The sequence below is a fragment of the Oryza sativa genome, chromosome 10 (assembly GCF_034140825.1).
Source record: "Oryza sativa Japonica Group chromosome 10, ASM3414082v1".
Taxonomy (NCBI): Eukaryota; Viridiplantae; Streptophyta; class Magnoliopsida; order Poales; family Poaceae; genus Oryza; species Oryza sativa.
Window position 1 is genome coordinate 20,709,442 of NC_089044.1, and position 21,107 is coordinate 20,730,548.

The 21,107-nt window shown below is 46.2% G+C and overlaps 4 protein-coding genes across 4 annotated transcripts; 2 read left to right on the plus strand and 2 right to left on the minus strand.

The window, feature by feature from the left end:
- Positions 1-4,388: 4,388 nt before the first annotated feature.
- Positions 4,389-5,246, minus strand: LOC4349125 (uncharacterized). Its single transcript, XM_026020856.2, has one exon. It carries the CDS (start codon positions 5,140-5,142, stop codon positions 4,579-4,581), a length of 564 nt encoding a protein of 187 aa, XP_025876641.2. The 5' UTR covers positions 5,143-5,246; the 3' UTR covers positions 4,389-4,578.
- Positions 5,247-6,765: 1,519 nt separating this feature from the next.
- LOC4349126 (rab GTPase-activating protein 22) lies at positions 6,766-9,997 on the plus strand. Its single transcript, XM_015758762.3, has 5 exons — positions 6,766-7,082; positions 7,188-7,323; positions 7,578-7,627; positions 8,249-8,302; positions 8,536-9,997. The coding sequence occupies exons 1-5, from the start codon at positions 6,928-6,930 to the stop codon at positions 9,899-9,901; spliced, it is 1,761 nt and encodes a 586-aa protein (XP_015614248.1). The 5' UTR covers positions 6,766-6,927; the 3' UTR covers positions 9,902-9,997.
- A 525-nt stretch (positions 9,998-10,522) lies between these two features.
- LOC4349127 (cytochrome b5) lies at positions 10,523-13,046 on the minus strand. Its single transcript, XM_015758764.3, has 4 exons — positions 12,948-13,046; positions 12,710-12,826; positions 11,120-11,186; positions 10,523-11,008 (listed from the first exon to the last, which is right to left on the minus strand). Exons 2-4 carry the CDS (start codon positions 12,794-12,796, stop codon positions 10,758-10,760), a joined length of 405 nt encoding a protein of 134 aa, XP_015614250.1. The 5' UTR covers positions 12,797-12,826; positions 12,948-13,046; the 3' UTR covers positions 10,523-10,757.
- A 352-nt stretch (positions 13,047-13,398) lies between these two features.
- LOC4349128 (protein HLB1) lies at positions 13,399-19,040 on the plus strand. Its single transcript, XM_015759499.2, has 14 exons — positions 13,399-13,850; positions 14,422-14,544; positions 14,654-14,723; positions 14,840-14,950; positions 15,218-15,301; positions 16,199-16,249; positions 16,838-16,867; positions 16,996-17,058; positions 17,158-17,223; positions 17,363-17,479; positions 17,573-17,608; positions 17,932-18,051; positions 18,182-18,352; positions 18,572-19,040. Exons 1-14 carry the CDS (start codon positions 13,585-13,587, stop codon positions 18,680-18,682), a joined length of 1,419 nt encoding a protein of 472 aa, XP_015614985.1. The 5' UTR covers positions 13,399-13,584; the 3' UTR covers positions 18,683-19,040.
- The last annotated feature ends 2,067 nt before the right edge of the window (positions 19,041-21,107 follow it).

Below are 21,107 nucleotides of genomic sequence, written 5' to 3' on the forward strand. Positions count from 1 at the left end.
CCCTCTCGCTCCGCTCCGCTCCGCCCCGCCCGCGCGCCGCGCGCGCGAGTGCGCGAGCGCCGCGCCGAGCGCCCCCTCCCTTTCCCCTCGCTCTGCCCGCGCGTGCGCAAGCGCCGCGCCGAGCGCCCCTTCCCCTCGCTCTCCTTCTCCTCTCCCTAGCAAGCTCCCCGCTCGCGAAGACGGCCCCCGCGCGCCGTCGTTCGCGCGCGCGCGCCCGCGTGGTTCCCCGCCCGAGCCGCGTCGTCTGCGCCGTCCACGTCGCCCGGCCCCGCTGCTCTGCCGCGCCTGCAGCCGCTCGGCCCCGCGAGCCAGCGCGCGTGCCCAGCCGCGCCGCCCGTTGTTTCCCGCGCGCGCGTGCTGAGTGGCCGACCGCCTGGTCGCCGCCGCCGTCACCCTCTGCCGCGCCAGCCCGCGCCTGTCGCCCGTGTCGTCGCGCCGCTCCAAACCGCCCCGCCGTCATCGCCGTCGTCATCGCCTCGGCCCCGCCACTCCCGCGCTAGCCTCCAAGGGACGGAGGCAGAGCCTCCCTCCTCCCTCTGCCGCGACGCCCCCGCTCCCTCCTCCTTTTCCCGAAGAGGCAAGGGGACAAGCCCCCTTTTCTCTCCCTCTTTTCCCCCTTTTCCCTCCCGCCGGCGTCATCCTCCTCCCTCCTCCCTGTCGCCGCTTTGGCCGCGACCGCCGAGCGCTAGCCCTCTCCTTTGACCGCCCTAAGTCGGTTCCCAAACCGACATTGCCATCCTATAAACCCGAGCTCCCCCCTTTTTCCTTTCCTCTCCCATTCACCTCCGCGCCATTGCCGCCCCTCTGTTTCGCCGTCGCCGTTCGTGTCGGAAGAGCCGACACGAGCAAGGACGCGGAAGGGGACTTCGGCCGCGCCCTCTCCTTCCTCTTCCCCGGCCCGAGGCCGGAGAGATTACTCCCGCGCCGTCGGCCTCTCGTCACAGCGCCCCGACCCGCACGGTAGTGCCTCTCTCCATTCTTCCTCCTCGCTCCATCTCCCCCCCTTAGTTTTCGGTGGTAGCACGAGTAGCCTCCCCGTAGCTAGCCGGCGCCGCCCCGACCGTTGCCGTCGCTCGCCGTGTGCTCGCCGCCGTCGCCGCTCGAGCTCCGTAGCACCCGCTCGTCGCCAGCCTCGCTCGGCGTAGCTCCGCCCAATCCGACGCTAACATCGGATTCCCGTAGCCGCGTAGATGCTCTCACCGTCGGGAATCGGCCCCTCGTGACCTCGTCGCCGTTTCCCTCTTCCCTCCCCGCCGGTTGCCGCCGCCGCGATTCGCCGCTGTCAAGCTTCCTCCGGCGAATCCGAGCCGTTGGCTCGTCTCCCCTCGTCTCGTGCAACCACCCGGTGTGCTCGTTTTCGCCGGTATCGCCGTGGTTCGCTCCGCCGCTCGCCGCTGTTGTCCGCCGTCCGTTCTGGCCGGCGTCGTCGTCTACCTCCTGCCAGCCCACGTGGCAGCCACGTAGGCGCCACGTCGGCGCCAGCTCAGCCGAGGTCGGGACGGGCCGACCCCGGTCAGCCCCTCCCGTGCGCGCGTTCCACCGCGAGCCGTGAGGCTGCGCGTGGGCCCACCGCATCCGTTCCTCCGCAGACCGTGCGCGTGCACCGCGTCCCTCCCCCGCCCGCGCGCGTGCACCGCATACTCCCTCCGCACGGTGAGACGAGCCGCTGACAAGCGGGTCCCACCCGGGACCGCGCGCGGTGAGCCCGGTCCACCGGCTCTCTCTCCTCCCTCCCGCGCGCGCGACCGACTTGGGCCGGCCGGCCCACCCATTTAGCTCGGCCGGACCGCCCCAATTCTCTTGGGCCGCGCCCTAGCCGCCCGATAAAAGTCTATTTTCCCTCCCTCTTTTCTTTTCTTTTCTTTTCTTTTCCAAAAAGGATTTAATTAAATCCTTTTCCTTTAGACCAAAAATCCAATAATCTTAGAAATTCAATATCTTCCCAACCGTAAATCCGTTTGACTCCGTTTAACTTCCAAAATTCCTCAAATCTCGAGATCTATCTAATGGCATGCTTAGAGGTCATTAATAGGGCTTTATTTTTCGCCGTTTGTTGAGTTGTCCCGTTTCACGTGTAGTTCCGGAGCCCGAAGACCCGCAGTGCGAGGATTTCGAGGATCAAGCTCCAGATCTCGAGCAAGGCAAGCCACCTTTGAACATCTTGAGCCTATATTTGAAATTTAATTATGTTGCTTGAAAATATTATGCACTGATAGGATCGCACTTAATCTGTTGTCCCGTCTGCAAGGCAGTTTGGCGGACCTACCTAATTTGTTGCATTGATCCTCCCTTTGTTAATTGTTATATCATGTCCCCTTGTAACCATCTAGATGCGTCTCGATATTCGTGCACCCTGTGCGAGTATCGACGGACGCCTTCGAACTTAAAATCTGAAAAACAATTTGGGTAAAACTTGGGTTTTACAAAAGACTTGGAAAACCCGACACCTGGGTCGGTGCTTGCGAACTAAATGAATTTCCAAAACCGCGGACCGGGGAACGTACCGGGTGTACGGTTTCCCGCTCTCGCACTTAAGGACCGATTCCTTGGAATTTCATCCAAACATAAGTCAAGTACGACCACATGGGTGGAATGGGACACCCCTGGCTGAGTAACTAGCTTATCAGGGGAGCCTTGATGCCGAGAGACATGTGGATTCGCCGGGGTGGTGTCGGGGAGGACCCCTGGGCTTCCTAGCACAATATGGTCTGGGACCTAACCTGTTGTTGGTCTGGGACCCCTCTCGTCGGCATATGGTAAACCTGTGTCGGCTTTGGAAATGCCTTGTCATGAAAGCTTGGAGGTCTCCCGACGTGGCTGATCCCCACGGGCTGGGTGATCCGGGTTAGTAATGTCGTGTGGGTAAAGTGTACCCCCTCTGCAGAGGTTAACAAACTGTTCGAACAGCCGTGCCCACGGTCATGGGCGGATGTGAGGTGATTCCTAGCGTAGTTTTGTTTGACTACTGCTTGTGAAATTGCTGTTGTGGAAAGGGGTTCGATGTTTGAAAAATCAGCAGCTGACGGGATCAGCTAGGCCCGGGTGGCCGTTTGAAAGTTGTTGTCCCGGGTGGCCGTTTGAAAGTTGTTGGCCGGGTGCCAATCTTGATCAATTCTAAAGACTGATACATTGCACAAACTCCGACCGGACGAGACGCACTGTCTTAACCGTGTCGTTTGAGAAGCACTCACTTAGTTATTTTCAGAAAGGTGTACAAATAAAATCAATTATAAAAACAACAGCCTTTCCTTGAAGCCTGCATTAAACACTTAATTCTCATGGCTTGCTGAGTACTCCCGTACTCACCCTTGCTCTATATAAATATCCCCCCCTCAGTTGCTGAAGAAGATGAAGCGGATCCTGTTGATGAGGAGTTCTTCCAGGAGCAAGCCAGCTACGATGAGTTTTAGGGTTTCGGCCTAGTTCCCAAGTCGCGCCTGTGTTGATTGGTCCAAGTCCTGGCTTCCGTTTCCCTTTTGTAATGCAGTTGTGAGCTCGGGATCTGTCCGCAGCCCAACATGACTGTACCTCTACTCTATAATAAAGAGACCTCTGTTGCTGTGATATTCTGTCTTCCTGTGATACCAGCACTATTTCCTGGGACTGGTATCGATTAACAGGTTAATTTGGAGCGTCACGGGCTAGTTTCGGTCGGGACTAGTTCGGGGCGTGACAGATTTTTAGTCCCGGTTGGTAACACCAACCGGGACTAAAGATCCATCTTTAATCCCGGTTATTTGAACCGGGACTAAAGATAGCGATCTTTAGTCCCAGATTCGTAGTCCCGGTTGGAAAACCGGGACTATAGGGGGTTACGAACCGGGAGTAAAAATCACTTCTCCACCAGTGATGTTTCAACTCTAGATTTGACATAAGTGTTCTCATTTATAGCTAATTATTTTTTCAATGATAAACTATGTAAAGGTGGACACTTCATAATCTCAAGATATGCCGTTTAATCTTTTGAGGTGCTTATAAAGGTGGGGTGTATGTATAAGGCATGCATACGTATGTTCATATGGATAGCGCGTGCGCATATGGGCGTCTATGTTTATATTATGTTTCGAAAAAAAAGCTAGCTATCTTTTCTTGAGGACTTCTTGGCATCACTTGGTATTCTTTTTCCCAACAACAGAACTTATTATGTATTTATTGGCATATGAAGGCGATGTAAACCATGTCTACTATACCTTAAACTAGAATGCACTATTTACAGCCAAATTATCCATTTTTTTTCTACTGCGTATATTGAGTTTTGTAATTGAATTTCAGTATACATAGTGGTTTGGTATACTCCTATAACAATATACTCCATTATACATGAATATATTGTGTTTGGTGAGTAAAAGCGCACAAGGTGGTGATGTCTTCTCTCAAGAGACTAAAAATTCGTCCGCAATATTTTGTTTGATTTTATTCATGCAGAAATTAATCGTGATTACATATATATGCAGACCCGATCATAAACCGAAAAAACAAAACAAAAGAAGAAAAGATACATGCACGTAACCACTCACGACTTCTTGCGCGTCACAACTCGATTACAATTCTCAAAGCACCATGATCGGTCGTCATCGATCACTCGTTGGCCGTGACGGCGGTGGCTGTGGCGGCGGCTTCTTTCTCGGCGGCGGCGGCGGCGGCGTCGGCTTCCTTGAGGAAGGCGGCGGCGGCGGCGGTCTCGTCGGCGAAGGCGGAGGCCGGGAAGGAGCGGCCGATGCCGACGTTGGACTTGAAGTAGACGCGGTCGGCGCCGTCGAGGCTCATCTCGACGATGGGGACCCAGAGCATGAGCTGCTTGCTCCGCACGCCGGTCATCCGCTTCATCCTCCCTTCCTCCACGAACGCCGTCACCTCGACGTCGTACCGCACCCGCGTCCCCGTGCCGCGGAAGTAGTGCTCGTACGGCGCCTTCTGCCGCATCCACACGAACCCCGTCTCCCGCACCAGCCCGCACTCCTCCAGCCCCCGCAGCGGCATCATCCCCTCCGGGAAACCCAGCGCCCTCATCAGCTCCATCGACTGCTTGAAGCACTCCACCGCCCCGCTCACCACCTCCGCCCCCTCCCTCTCCTTCCCAACCTCCGCCGCCGCCGCCGCCGCCATCGTGCCCGTCGTCACCGTCGTCGTCACGGACGCCATCGATCGATCGATCGCCGCGCGCTGCAGGTGACTGCTCGCTCGCGCGGTTGTGATGAGATGAGAGTTGGGTTGTGTGTTGCGTGATGCGGTGGTGTGCGAGTGAGGGGTTTTATAGGGGGGAGTGATCAGTAGGTGAGTGGTCGTTGAGCTAACGGTAAATGGAGCAAAATTTTGAGGGATTTGGTCACATTAGCTCACCAAGCGACCTGGGAGGAGGGAGGAACATAATGTTGGGTTCGGTCACGTTAGCTCACCAGCATGCGGCAAATGGATCAGCACTCCCTTCCCGATCCCGGGATCAGAACAGCTTCACCTGGCAGATTGGTGGTTGCAGGCAAGACTCTGTTTTCAGAAGGGCTACAGGGACAATTTCGACAGCGCTTGCATGCTCATCTGTTGGCAAATTTGGAAAGATCGCAATGCTAGAGTATTCGATCAGCGAGTCAGCAGACCAGACCAGCTTGCAGAGGCTATTAAGGAAGAGATTATGATCTGGAAAGAAGCCAGCTATTTCGCGAGTAGTAGCTCATAAAAACTTCTCTTCCATTTTTTTTCGTTCTGTAGCTGTTCCTAGCTTATGGGTGCTTGTGGCTAGGCCATAGCATCATTTCGACAGCTTCCTGTCGCTGTAAAAAATGTTGGGTTCGGTCGTTTGGTGTGTCGAATGGGTTTACCAAGATGCAATATCTAACGTACGTACGCAAGGATATCATGCTACGCCACACAATCTCTTCACGTGCTCCTTGCCTCTTGTTATGCGTGATGTTGGTGGGAGTTGAATTTAATGGGCTGTTATTGTAGTGGGCCTATTGAGGTGGATGTGCCATTAATGTCCCTAGGTGAAATAAGTTCACTTTTGCTCCTTTGACATAGAGTTTCAGAAACGTTCTTAAACCGCAATAACATATATAGCGTGTCCTTTAACTTGCAAAATTGGTTTAACTGGAAAAAAAATACCCGTGAGTTGCAACGGGTGAAGTCTATTTTAATCTTATTATTGTTATTTAATTTAGTTAAAATGAAATTCACGGTGGGAGTCCACTTGGATATATATATTTTTAGAAAATCATGAGCTGTAATTAGGAGTCCGATCGTCTCAAGTTAGCGTGCGAGTTTTTTTAAACAGATTTCTTATATGATTCCTTCTGTATTACCAAAAGTGAACGATCTTAAAAACTGACTCAAATACGGATATGTAATTCCAAAAGTAAACAAACTTAAAAACCAACTCATACACGGATAATGTACCAAAATACCGGTAAAATCATCTTCAATTTCTATAATAGTAGAGATAGGGTCCCAAGGTAGCATAGGTTTCGTCCGACGTGTCGTTTTGGCTCAAGCGTCAAACGAAACCAGGAGCTATACTGGCTTAGAACCCCCTTTAACCTGATTTTGTAAGTTAAAGGATATGGTATGATGTTTCTGAAATTCGACGTCGAGAAGAGGAACCTAAAATGAACTTATTCTTTTCCTAGGTAGCTGGTGTGAACAGCCCGTTGTAGGTGGTGGGCTATTGTTGGGCCGTTAATGTTGATGGTGCCCTAGTGGCCTGGTTTGCTAGGCACCAAACCGACACACGACGTGTGACGTGTTACACGCACCCCTTCCTCGAAACCGCTCGGAAATTGTAAAAAAAAAAAAAAGGAAAAAGGAAATCAGGTGGCCGGAATCCATCCATCGCGAGAGCAGAGGGAGGGGGATCGCGGCGGCGGCGGCAGCTGCGGCGAAGGGGGAAGCGCCGGAACGGGAGCCGTGGAGCGATCCGTCGGGCATCGGCGCCCGATGTGGGCGTGGGGCCTCGTCGAGCGCGCCGCCGCGGGCCTCCTCGGCCCCCTCGGCGGAGCCCATGGCGGCGGCCGATGGAACACCGCCGTCGCCGTCGGTGTCACGGCCGCCGCCGGCCTCGTGCTCGTCGTGATCGTTGTCTCCTCCCGCAGGTTCGTCGCCTCCCAACCCTTACTCCCCATCCTCTAGGAGGCCTGGTGTGGTGTTCCCTTCCTGGCTTCCTTTCGCTGAGTTGCTAGCGGGTGCTTTGATTGCAGAGGTGGGCTCAAATCGCCGTGGTGGCGGCGGCGGAGGAAGGCCGCGCTTAAGCCCCATGAATGGGTCAGCTTGTTCACGCCGGAGGGGAAGCTTAAGGACGGCGGAGTGAAGCTTCTGAAGAAAGTTCGAAGCGGAGTAAGAGAGTTTTGCTTTTTCGTTTATACTCCCTCCATTTCACAATGTAAGATTTTCTAGCATTGCCTACATATATATAGATGTTAATGAATCTAAACACATACATATGTCTAGATTCATTAACATCTAAATGAATATGGCAATGCTAGAAAGTCTTACATTGTGAAACGGATGAAGTATTCTACTATTATGTTTCCATGATTCGGTGTAGGTTAAGGAGTTATATGATTTTGTTCTATGTGCTTCTGTGACAGGGGATTGAGCCAAGTATCAGAGCACAGGTCTGGCCATTCCTTCTGGGAGTGTAAGTACTCTGGAAAACTTAATTTCGAGACGGCTATAGTCAAGGACTTACGTGTTCAGATGAATAATTATATCGGCAACATGCTATGATCATCTTGTACTTAAGCAAATGACAATTGATTTTGCCTCCTGGATTTGAGGAAAGACTTCTAGGCTAGCATCTCAACTTCTGAACATAGGCTAAGTGTGCAGGAGCATAACAGAACTTCTGATCATACCAGTTGTACACACATGCTGAGTAGTTACTAAGGGTGCGTTCTAAAGAGCTTATCTGATTGTCTACTCCCTCGTTTATTGTGAGCATGTTTCCCGAACCGCTAAATGGTGTGTTTTTTGCAAATATTTTATATATAGAAGTTTCTTATAAAAAAACAAATAAATTCATTTTTCAAGTTTGTAATACTTAATACTCAATTAATTATGCGCTAATGGCTCGCCTCCTTTTGTGTGCCAAGTACAACTTATAAAGTGTTTTTTTTTCTTTCAATCAGCAGAATGTGAGAAGAATGTATTGCTACAGTGAGGAATATTGTGTGGTTGCATATTGTAGCATATATATATGTGTGTTAGTTGTGTCTTGAAGATAGCTTCCATGTGATCTGAATTTTTCATTCTTATGCAGTTACAGTCTTGGTAGTTCAGAATCTGAAAGAGACGCGGTTAAGGCACAGAACAGGTACATTCTTCTGCATGCACATTTTGTATGTCTCTCTGTTCTTCCTGCTTTATCGCATCCTCATATACCTGCCCAAAGCTGACCAATCAAACCAAATCCACTTGAGAACCTTTCCTGATAGAGTTAACATGTTATATCTGCTACTCTTTATTTTGAAATTTGACTAGTGCCTCTTGTGTTCTTTTTTCTGGGTTATCTGAAGTTGACTTTTTAATGGTGGATGAATTTTGTAGGAAAGGTTATCTGTTATTGAGGAACCATTGCCTGCGAAAATCTGTCTACATCAATGAAGAGAACAAACAATCAAATGAAGCCGCTGGAGCCAAACATGTGGAGTGTGTTAGTTCTGAAAAAGGCGAAGACACTGTCAATCCAGCTGGATCTGAAGAAGTACCTGATAAATCTAGTGTAGAAGAGCATCTTGTTGGCGATGACACTGTTGGTCCCGTTGTATCTGAAGAAGTGGCTGAAAAATCTTTTGTCGAAGATCATCTTGTTAGTGAGGAGGAAAATCCATCTGCCAATCCAGGAGAAGAAGTGCAGGATGACACATCTAAAACAAGCCCTGAGAAGCTGACAGATGGAAATCATTCTTCATCTAGTTCATCTAGTGAGGAAGAAAGTGAATCAAGTGGCCTGACTCATGTAGAAACATCTCATATGGTTGTCGCCTCAGTTCAGCAATCTTTAACTGAGGATGAACAAGAAAGTATCCCGAGATATTCCAACACAGGAGGAAACATGGAAAATGATAGCGAGTTATCTAAGGCTGCTCGTCCTGTGAAATCTGTACGCACAATTGAGGATTTTGAGACTTGGCAACGAATTATCCGCTTGGATGCAGTTCGTGCTAATGATGAATGGGTTTCTTACTCCCCATCTCAAGCTGTAGTTTCCAGGGAGAAGGCAATTGAATCTGCTAAAGCTGTTTGTCTGAAAGATTACGAACATTTGGAACCACATAGGATCCGTCATGCAGCACGCCTTGTTCCAATTCTTGAGGCTTATGCCATCTATGACCCAGAAATTGGATATTGCCAGGGCATGAGCGACCTTCTTGCACCTCTACTTGCCGTACTGGAAGATGACAATGAAGCCTTCTGGTGCTTTGCTGGTTTTATGAGGAAAGCCCGTCATAATTTCAGGCTTGATGAAGTGGGCATTCGCAGGCAACTGAACATGGTAGCCAGGATAATCAAATACAAGGACTTCCATCTTTACAGACATTTGGAGATGCTCCAAGCTGAGGACTGCTTCTTTGTTTACAGAATGGTGGTGGTCATGTTCCGAAGGGAGCTGACCTTTGAGCAGACCCTCTGTCTATGGGAGGTTATGTGGGCCGATCAGGCAGCAAACCGTGCTGGAATTGCAAAATCATCGTTGGGGAAACTGCGGTTAGGAGCCCCTCCAACTGATGACTTGCTACTATATGCAATTGCGGCCAGCGTGCTGCAGAAGAGGAAACTGATAATAGAGAGCTATAGCAGCATGGATGAGATCATAAGGGAGTGTAACAGCATGGCTGGGCAGCTGGACATTTGGAAGCTCCTGGACGATGCGCACGATCTAGTAACGACCCTTCACGGTAGGATTGAGTAGTGATATACTGATACACTCTACTCATTTTGTACACGGCTTGTTGTATTACTTTACACATTTTCATCCTTACGTCATATTTCATCTCTTTTTCACTAACACTCCCTCCATGGATATGTGTTAGTTTGGGACTACAGACCTACAGTACCACAGGCTCAGTTGCATGGTGTCCCAGTCTAGCTGCCTCTCAGGATTAGGCCATTATCTTTTCTTGATCATAGTGGTGTAACTGGACCATCTATGCGTGTGGATTTCTTTCTTGCTGTGGTCGCTGTCAGTATCCTGCAAATCCATGTGATAGCATCATACCAATGTGCAAGGGGCAAATTCTACTTCCTCCGTTTTAGGTTATAAGGCTTTCTAACGTTGCCTTAAACAGAGCGTTTTAGGTTATAAGGCTTTCTAACATTGCCTTAAACAGAGGTAGTAGTGGACATGCGGTTGGAACCGGTAAACCAGTACCTAAAATAGAAACAAATCAATGGCTACCCCCAGTGTTTCTTGTCTGTGTACATAAGCATAGATGTTTGCTTCGTGAGGACTTCAACAAACAGAACACAAATATCAGAAGTTACATCAAAGAAGAATAATTTCACTTCTCTTTGTGTCGAATTCTCCGAAGTGTTCTACGCTACGAAAGTCATTTGTTATGTTATTTCATATCCCAGCCGTTCCAAATGAACAATATTTGGGCACAAATATGTAACACGGATGTTCGGGATACATAATACTCCATAATATAACAATACAACATACCGTTCCCCTCAACAAATATCATTATTTAGTTCTTTTGATCCAAATCATTTCACCTAATATAGCTTCATGGACCATATTGATTATCAACATTGTAATAACAGATCTACTCAGATTTGGTGTACTGCCGGATAGCAAATGCAAGCCCCAAGATCAAGATGGGGACAAGAAACTGCAAGATCTTAATGAGCATGTCATCGCCCTTGTCTGGGTTGCCGGGCGCTTGCTGGGGAGTGACATGAGTACGCTTTACTGGGATGGTTGAAGCATCAATCTCCCCAATGAGATACTTCTCCATCATCTCCCTTGCTGATTCACTGTGGCCAATGTCTTCAAAATCATTGGTTGCGTCTTTGCCTACGTGCATTGGAGAGGAGGGGTCAGCTTTGATATTGAGATGGCAATGGTTTAATAATGTTGACAGTCAGTTTCATCATTAATTATGAAATGAAAGAAAATATATCTCACCAGTTACTGCTAGCAACACTTCATCGCCACCAGGGTGCTCATCCATAAAAGAAGTAACATCATATACCTGAAATGTTAACAAGGATGAGATGTTATGGTCAAGTGCATAAATCTCCATATTAGCACAATTTCTTATCGGCAAGCAACATACGGCAGATGACATTAAATATGGGCCAAACATAAGTTTTTTATGTTTTCACCATGTTTTACTTCATACTCCCTCCGCTCCAAAATAAACAAGTCTAGAATGAGATGGGACATTACCTAGTACCATGAATCTAGACACTAGGTAATGTTTCATCCTAGGTTTATTTATTTTGGGACAAGGAGAGTACAATCCTAATCTTATGGAAGAGATGAATATGCATGTCTATACCAACCATAATTACTTAACCCAAGGAACTAGACAATTTAATGGTACATCTCTTTTTCACTGCAGAGAAAACCTACTGTTATGCATAGGCTGTAGTAGCACATGGTTCGTTGTACACAGGCCATACTAATCCATACACTTTCCAAATATCATAATTGTGAAGGGGAGAGACAACCAAAACTATTGACCACACGGAGTACAAATGCATAATGTTTTAGAGGGTCGTATGAATCAAATGCACTAATAACTCCTTTAATTCCACCATGCACGACTACTCTCTCTCTCTAATTCAAGTGGGTTGAATGTAAGCCATATCATTATTTGAGGTGCATGCAGTACCTAAGCACACTGAACACTAAATGAAAGTCACTCGACCTGCAATGGACATACCCGCTGATAGAATTATGCCTGCTTTCCATCTCTTTTTTTTTTTACGTAAAAAGGTAGAGAGATTCTACCTTGTAACCATTAGATTAATGGTGGGTACTTTCCATCTTAAAAACACATATTTGTTCGAGACTCCACAGATACCTTGCAGACATACCAATCATGAGTCCACAAAAGAATCTGATCGAGGAACTTTGCAAATACAAGTTACACAACCACCACATACTGTAATATGTTGATAGCCATATGTAATGCAAGCCCAAATGAATTAATTCTACCCTTCAAGTAAACAATCTATCGTGTATTGTCCTCTGGCTTCAAGTATCTAACCATCTGGCAGATAGCGCATTTATTTATCCTAAATGATAGAGGGGAAACGAGTCGATTAGTCACCAACAAGAACATTCTGCACAGTGCCCACAAGCTTTGTCATGGTCAGCATTTTATTTTGCTGTGTTTTCTTATGTTTGCTTGCTCTTACACTGAAGCAGATTCTTTATTCCAGGGATGTAGTAACCCAACATCCAAAACGAGGTTTGCTGGTGTGGAACCTATGCCCAGAGCAGGATAATGATGTGAGCTTGGTGTTTGCTTAGGGGTTGGGAGGACTACTACCTTTTATTTTTTCCTAAAAAAAGGTTATATCCCAGCTAGGGGTTAGGGGGTCATGTCAAGTCTGAAGTCATGTCATCTCAGATGCTGATAATTTGGACTCATTCCTATGAATAGTATGGGTTGCGAGTGATTTATTATACCTTCTTGGTGAGAATTGGTGACCACGAAACAAACACTAATCGCAGAGAAAGAGGATAAAGAAAGAAAAAAAAAACCTTCCCGGCGATGATGAGCCAGCAATCCTTGGTGACGTTGTGGCCGGCCACCTCCTCGAACCCGAACACCTTCTTCTCGCCGGCCATGTCCGCCGCCCACGCCCACGCCCTGCAACGCTGCAAAGAGAAATTCCCCCCCCCAAAACACCAGAGAAACAAACAATCAGCCCCCCTTCTTCGCGCACCCGAGAAGAAAGGAGAGAACTCCGCCACGCAAAGAGGCGCGCGGCTGGCTCACCTGCGAGGTGGTGGGAGGAAGCGGAAGCCGACGAGGAGCGCGTGGCCGCGGGGGGAGCGGAGCGGAGTGTGGGGGAGTCACGCGATCTGGACACGCTCCGCTCTCTCGGCGGCGCCGGAAACCCCGCGGTATTTGAGACGCTGCGCACCCCGACCCGAGTCCACCGTTTACTTGCTTGCCCATGTGGTTTTACCGAAATACCCTTCGTTCCCTGCCTACTACGCAACGCACGGCTGCTTTGGGTAATTGGGTCCGGCCCATTATCATGCCTCGTGGTCTCTTCCTCGCTCTGCACCAGTGTACCGTACTACTCGACAAGTGGTTTTACCCAAATACCCTTCCCTTCCTCAGCATGGCTGCTTCTTATGTGGGCCTTCCGTTGGGCCCGGCCCATCGGCTCGCCTCGTGGTGACGTAACCGTTGACACGTAGGCGGCGGCTTCCCCTACCTCGGAGTCAGTCGTCTCCTCCGCTTTTTGCTTCGCCATTTGATTTTTTTGCCAAGTCCAACGTCGCGCGAGGCGAGGCGAGGCGAGGCGAGAGGAGGAGTGGAGACCACCGCCGCCGCGGCGCGCGCGCGCTCGGAGATCTCGCCGCGGTAGCGCAGCGCGGGTGCCGTGCCCTGATCCGTCCGTGCGATGAAAGAGCCCGCGCAGGTGAGGACGGCGCGGGGCGGCGCGGCGGATGGGGTGGAGGTGGGGGTGGAGGAGGAGGAGGAGCCGCCGCGATCGGCGACGGTGAAGCAGGAGGAGGCGAACGCGGTGCTCGGGGCGGAGGGGTCCCGCCCGTTCGCCATGCGGGAGCTCAAGGAGGACCACGAGGTCGCGGCCGGGAGCGGCGTGAAGGCGGCGTCTGGGGAGAGGAACGGGATCGGATCGGCGGATGCCCAGGGTTCGTCGTACAGGTTCGTGGAGATGCAGTCCATTCAGATCTCACGACATGTACCGTATCAGTTCGATTTAGTCGTGTTTGCGTTGAGTGTTAATTGCTCTGTTGCCTGCAGAGTTTTATTCGATGTTTAACTATTGCTTTAGTTAGAATTCCACCACCATAGTTGAGTTAATCTCATCAATGTGAATTGTGATGCTGATACTTATGATAGTTGTTGTATTGGAATGATTAGCTGCAACATGCAAGCCTGCAACCATAATTCTTTGTTTTGATGAGAATTGTTTGTCAAGTATCAGTGGTCATAGTTGAGCAAAGCAAAATTACCGCCCTAGCAAATCTAGCAGACCTCTCACCTAGTCGACCTTCTTTTAGGTTAGTTTTACTGCTAGATAAGGATATATAAAAGCCACTTTTCGTGCCACTGTACATTGCTTTGCAATATCATGGGTAATTCTTAAACATTGTGGAATGTTTAATTCCATTCTTAAACATCATGGGTAAAATATTGTGTTATGTACAACATATAGTGCATGTCTATCCCATTCTCCGTACACATTGATGAGACTGTCTCGAATTTATTTCAGCCAAGAGAGTATGCAGCAGTTTTCATCCCATCATGATGTTGCAATGGACTTAATAAATAGTGTCACTGGAGTTGACGAGGAAGGCCGTTCTCGCCAGAGGATTCTTTCTTTTGCTGCCAAAAGGTTGTGTTATCTTTCCTGAATATCCTTTCTCTTGCTATTATCTTACACTTTAAATGTCCTTCATCTGTAATTACTTGTTCTGTCAAGTCTTATAAAATCTTTCATGCAGATACATAAGCGCAATAGAAAGAAATCATGATGACCCTGATGCATATTATAATTGGGCCCTTGTTCTCCAGGTACATCTGCATTCTTCTTAAGTTATGTGATGTGCCAGTTATTGTGTTGTACTGTTGTTAATACTTAACTGTGACCAATGTATGATTGATAATATTCTCTCAAAATATTGATTCAGGAGAGTGCAGACAATGTAGATCCAAATTCTAGTTCGTCCAAAGATGCATTGCTTGAGGAGGCTTGCAAAAAGTATGCTGAAGCTACCCGTCTTTGCCCAACTCTTTATGATGTAAGTTTTTGTTCCTCACATTTGTTTGATTTGAAGAATTTGAATTGATAAGAGAATTTTCTGAGTTGGTCTTGTCCAAGAAAAGATGAGAAGAGACATGGCCATTTTTTACCACCAATACTCTATCAAAAGCATTTAGAATTGTAGATCATCCCGCAGAATGTAATCTATGGTTCTGGTGGATAAAAAGTGCTCTCATTTGCTGTATATTAGATGTCCATATTTGACTATTTTGTACTTATTTCAAGCACCCATTTCCCCTTTTAGGCATATTATAACTGGGCTATTGCTATTGCTGATCGGGCTAAAATGCGAGGTCGTACTAAAGAAGCTGAAGAGCTCTGGAAGCAGGTTTACTTACAAGCCTCACACATGTACATGCTTTGTTAAAATGTTTATGCTATATATCTTGTTGCTCCCTGTTATCAGTATAATGTTTATTCATCTAGTGAAATTCCATTGATTGCAATTTGCATTATTTAAATGATCAACATTGTGCAATTTTCCTTTCAGTTATCAAGTTAAAATTCTATATGATAATATTTTTTAGTTATACTAATAAGTTGGTTGCTTCCTTCATATATCTCGATGGCAGTGTAAGCCACAACTTTCTCAATAGCCAATTGGGTAGTAAGCGGCATAAAACTCATAATGGCACTTCGTGATGACATTAATTCTTGCGGTTTACTGTAAGCTATGCTGACACAATGTGATCATCATATTTGAGGCTTATTTTTATCTGTCTTTTTCTATACTAAACTTAGCCAGTTTGCCTTTGATATTTGGGGCAAAATCAACCTAGCATATTCTTAAAAAAAGTTCTGTGTATCTCTTAATACCGCTGTTTGGTTTCGAACATATTCTAACGAAACAAACTGTATTGGTGGAAATAGGAATTGATTCCTACTGCAAATTTTGATGGTGATTTTCCAAATCTACCTTGTCCAGATAGTCTTGGAATGGGTTGTTCTAATGATCCATCACTTTATTGAAGCATATATGCTGCCCTGAGACTTGTTTTTTTTTCGGTTATGTGCTTGTAAATGGAAACCGGAATCACACTTCTAGTTTTGCATAGACTAACTTTTGTCATCACTCATCTATAACAAATGATACCTATTTTTTTCTACTAGGTTTTACTGAGTCATAAGGTGATCTTTTTCTTTACAAGGAATACACTGTCATACTGTTTAAAGTTTATAATGAAGTTTGATGCCACGTGTTATGTATGGTTCCATTCCATTGCAGGCAATACTGAATTATGAGAAGGCTGTCCAGCTAAATTGGAATAGTCCGCAGGTCAGAACCTAGATCCTTTTTCCTTATCTTCAGGACTTTACAACATAAGAAAAAAAAAGAGAAGATATGAAATGTTTGCCTTTTTGTGAAGAAGAAACATTCTTATTTGATTTAAGTGGAAGAAATTCACGTCAATGCAATTAATGAAATGGGAAGGTTCAAAAAAATATGGAGTTGTGCCATACCATAAAAATGCTATCATATGGGTTGTAGAATGTAGAGAACCGTTTGTAGAGGCCTTACCTTTACATTTAGAATACATTTTTTTAATCTAAATCCTAATATGCCCTTTAAGGAAAAAAGGCCTCACTGAATGTTCATTCTTCCATCAAATGGTCCAAAAGAAGAAATTTTAAAATTACATCCACTGAGAAACCAAAACTTGATATACCTCAATCGTAATACTGTACAATTCATGTCACTTCCTTTTAACCATTCTCTTCATTCTTCATTTTGGGCAAAGCTATGAGTTGAACATTGACAGATCATATCAACTTGGATTTTCTTTCCACACACTCCCCCTATTTTCAGTTCTCACTTGAGAACCCATGCCATTGTTGCTTATATTAGTTATATCTTTGATTACAGGCTCTTAATAATTGGGGTCTTGGACTACAGGTAATCCCACATTTGACTTCTTGTTATTGTAGCCTTCTCAATCTGGGATATTCCTTAGCTCTCTGCTCTTGAGCTATATTTGCTATGCTGTATTTTTTTTCAGCTAGGAGTATGAATTTGTATTGCAGGAACTGAGTGCAATTGTTCCGGCTCGTGAGAAGCAAACCATCATAAAAACAGCTATAAGTAAGGTAGATGCAATTTCTATTACTGTGCGAGAATCATTTTTGATGATTGTATCTTCTATAAACTATTGGGCTGTTGACGCCCCCCTTCTGATGTCTTGGCAGTTTCGAGCTGCAATTCAACTGCAATTTGATTTCCATCGGGCAATATACAATCTTGGGACAGTCTTGGTATGATTCCTGACTTCCATTACTCACCTAGCAATAATCTATTGTTTTAATGTAGCTGCAGTGACTTGTGAAAACCTTAGCTGATTAAGTTTTATGATAATAACAAGAATCTGTCTTCTTGTCTTATTAAATGTCTCAGTATGGTTTAGCTGAGGATACAATGAGGTCTGGGAAGCCAGGTGTGTCCGCTAGCGAGTTTTACAGTCAGTCTGCTATCTATGTTGCAGCTGCCCATGCACTGAAGCCAAATTACTCGGTATTTCTTTTTGTCTTTTAATTTTCTAATTTATGTATGGGACTTCTTCATAAAAACTTTATAGCTGACAATGTCCCTTTTTGTATAATTCAGGTCTACCGCAGTGCTTTGCGATTAGTCCGTTCAATGGTAAGACACTAATTTTATTTCTTGACAAACTCTTAATTTATTGTTTATTTTTATCAGTTGTTAGCCAGCAGTAGTTAAGATATGGCTAGAATATGTTTATTTCTTAATTTATTATCTTAGAATTCACTTATCTTTTTTTTTGTTAAGTCGTTTTTATGTGGAAGATAAAAGATGAATAGACATAGGACTTTGAACCTGTCAAATTTTTACTCTGCTGTTCTTTAGTTTTGAGTATACATTGTTATTTCAGTACATGGCTTCTTATCTTATTTCTTGATATGGCAGAAGTAACCTTGTTCTTGCTGTCATTCTATGTCATGCAGCTGCCTTTGCCATATCTCAAAGTGGGATATTTGATTGCTCCTCCAGAAAATAGTGCCATTGCACCACACAAAGAATGGGAGAGGTCACAGTTTGTTTTGAACCATGAAGAACTCCAGCAGGTAGTTCTGCCACTGTTCTTTGTGCACTTGCTTTAGATGATAATATTGTCCATTTTGAAGTTACTGCTGTCTGTAATTGTTCTTTGTCATTATCGTGCCTGCTCAAACTGCTATGTGTTGTAAATTGTAGGTCAATGCCTCTGACCAGCCTCCATCACAATCACCTGGGCATGTGGACAGCGGCAGAAAGCTTTTCAGGATAGTTGTTGCAGACATTGTTTCTGTGTCAGCATGCGCTGATCTAACCCTGCCACCCGGTGCTGGCCTTCGCATCGATACTATTCATGGCCCTAGATTCTTGGTATGCATTTCAATTTGCAATTGTTCATTTGTTCTATCGAAATGGATTACAGATGTTTTCCTTTATCTACAAATGGACTATTTTCTCTGCTTTCCTTGTAAAATGGATAACTACAACTCTATGCCTATAATGTCCTCAGCTATCATTATCAAGTTAGTGACAAACAACTGAGTATATAGTTTCGAGTGCATAACAAATGTTTTGTTGTGCTTGTGGCAGGTTGCTGATAACTGGGAGACCATTGACAGTTGGCTAGACGCTATACGCCTAGTCTACACCATATTTGCAAGAGGGAGGAGTGATGTCCTTGCTGGGATTATTACTGGCTGATGGCTCGCTGCTAGTGAAAAACTGCCAACAAGTATAGGCCAAGAGACTGTAGGAGTATGTCCCGGAATCAGATAGAAGTATCATAGAACTCATGGTTTTAGTAGGCGTAAGAGCAGATGTTATTTGTAACCCATTTATGGACTGGTAGGTCATAGGCCAATTTTCCTTTGTACTGTGGCGTTGTGTCGTCATGGTACATATGATGTGATATAAGAAATAAAAACCGTAATATCCTCTCTAGCCTGTGAATAAAGATGCAACGGCTTGTGGCAGGCGAGTAGGTTGTGTGAACTGCTGTCCTATCTCCCTCTCAAAGAAGGAATAAAATGTTTCCCCTATCTGTTTTTCAGCCTTCAAATCTCTGTTTCTCGGAAAGGAAAACCACATATTATTTACAATGTTACACGTACACAGTTCGGCTTAGCGAACATTTGTTTTCAGACATAATTTGGACATGCATGTCAGTACTTGATATCAAAGGCTCAAAGCGTGTATGCAATTTGCTCCTTGAAGTTTCATAATCTAAGCGTGTATACAATCTCGAGCCGCAGGATCCAGCCGCAGGAATCCAGTGCTGTTCAGATTGAGGTCATTTCAAACCATACTAATTTTTAGGTAAAGTTGTCAAAGATGTGCATATATTTAGTTTCTTATCAATCTTTGGTAAATACATAATAAATCCTGCCAAAATTTAATAAGGTTTATTTTGGTTACAATCTGAAGAGCCCCTCAGTCACTTGATGCTGGACAAGAGATGAATCTCTGAATTGACATCTCCAAGTATTCCACCACTTACTGTAAAGCTGAAGGGAAAAAAACTGAAAAAGAGAAATATTCCCCCGCCTGAGATTTCTCAGAGACATTTCGAAATTTCTCCTCCTCCCAGATCGCCAACTCAAGAAAGAACACCGCCTCCTCCTCCTCCTCCTCCACTCCTACTCCACCGCATCCGCCTCAACCTCCATCAATGGAACTCTCCTCCAAGCGCGAGCGCCCCAAGGACTCCAGCTAGAGTGAGCTCCCTGATCGGGCCATGGCGACGATAGCAGCAGCCCGTGGAATCTCCACCAACGACATCGCCCACATGGCGTTCGTGTGCAAGCGCTAGGCGGGCGCTCTGTGAGTTCACTGCTCCACCTTCGGAGAAGTCTTCAGCTCTGATGCGTCCGTCTCCATTGATGAAGCGCTTCTCCAAGGGTCCTATGGATTCGGGCTGGGGTGAGCTCCCTGCTTGCGCAGTCGTGAGGATCACAGCAGCAAGTGGACTTGCGGACAAGGACGTCAACCACATGGTGTTCCTGTGCCATCACTGGGCGAACGTTCTCCTCGAGGAGCTCACGATGGCATCGGGTGAGTCCCCCTCTTTCCCTCCCTTAGAGAGTTCTGCAGCGGCCACAGGGTGGAGAGGGGGGATGCATTCAGCTGCTATGTCATCATCGCGATGGAGCACCATTCTATACGATTTGTTGTTCGCAATTGCTCTTCGCCTGAAGGATTTGGCCGTGCTGAGGCTTGTGTGCAAGCCATGGTGGGATGCATTCCCAGGTCCACCGTTTCTGGTATGCTCCACACACTTGCTGGAAGAACCACTGGTTGGGGAATCACAAGTTTTGGGTCATTTTCTCCCATGCAAGTTGCAAAAAATTTTCCCCCAAATTCAGTCTGTTGGGGTGGATCTCTTGATGTACTTGGGATAGTCGATTCGGACGGCCACCATGATTGCAGGATTTTTTGTCTGCTCTGTGAGGGAGAGGAGAGATTACCACCATTGCCAGATTCACCTAATGGACTCTTCGTGTTCTAGATCTGTAACATTCTTATGAGAGCAGTTCATGTTGTGGCATCGTCATTACTTTATCATTTCCATGAGAGAAAATTTGTGCTAGTGAATGAGGGTTTACAACGATTTGTCGAGTAGGTCCAAATTAAGATTCCAAGGAACTATACCATTGGTCCAAATTCGGTCGTGGAGACAAACATTAATGGTATTGTTATCCAACAGCCAAAGGTAGCAGAATTTGCCCAAGGAAGTCATTATTCGAGACCAAAAAGACAACACCTCTTTATATGTAATGAGGAGATGTACTTATGTATCATCTTGCATGGAGCTGAAAGGGATGATATCATAGTTAAGCTATTCAGAGCAATTGAGCTAACACTACCACCATCAATTTTGTTCTTGCGAATAGTATTGGTACTTACTCACTTTACCTTGGTGCCAATCAACCTTGGTTCGCCACTTGAATAATGTTTCTACATGCAGAAGGATCAACACTGCCTATTTCGAGAATTGGGACGACAATATGTGGATTGCGTGTTTTAAGCATTAATTTCAGTAGCATCACATCTTTAACTAGACAGGTGAAATAATGGCACAGGAGAACATTAGGCCCCTGCAGTGTGGGTGTGTAAAAATCTCCATAGA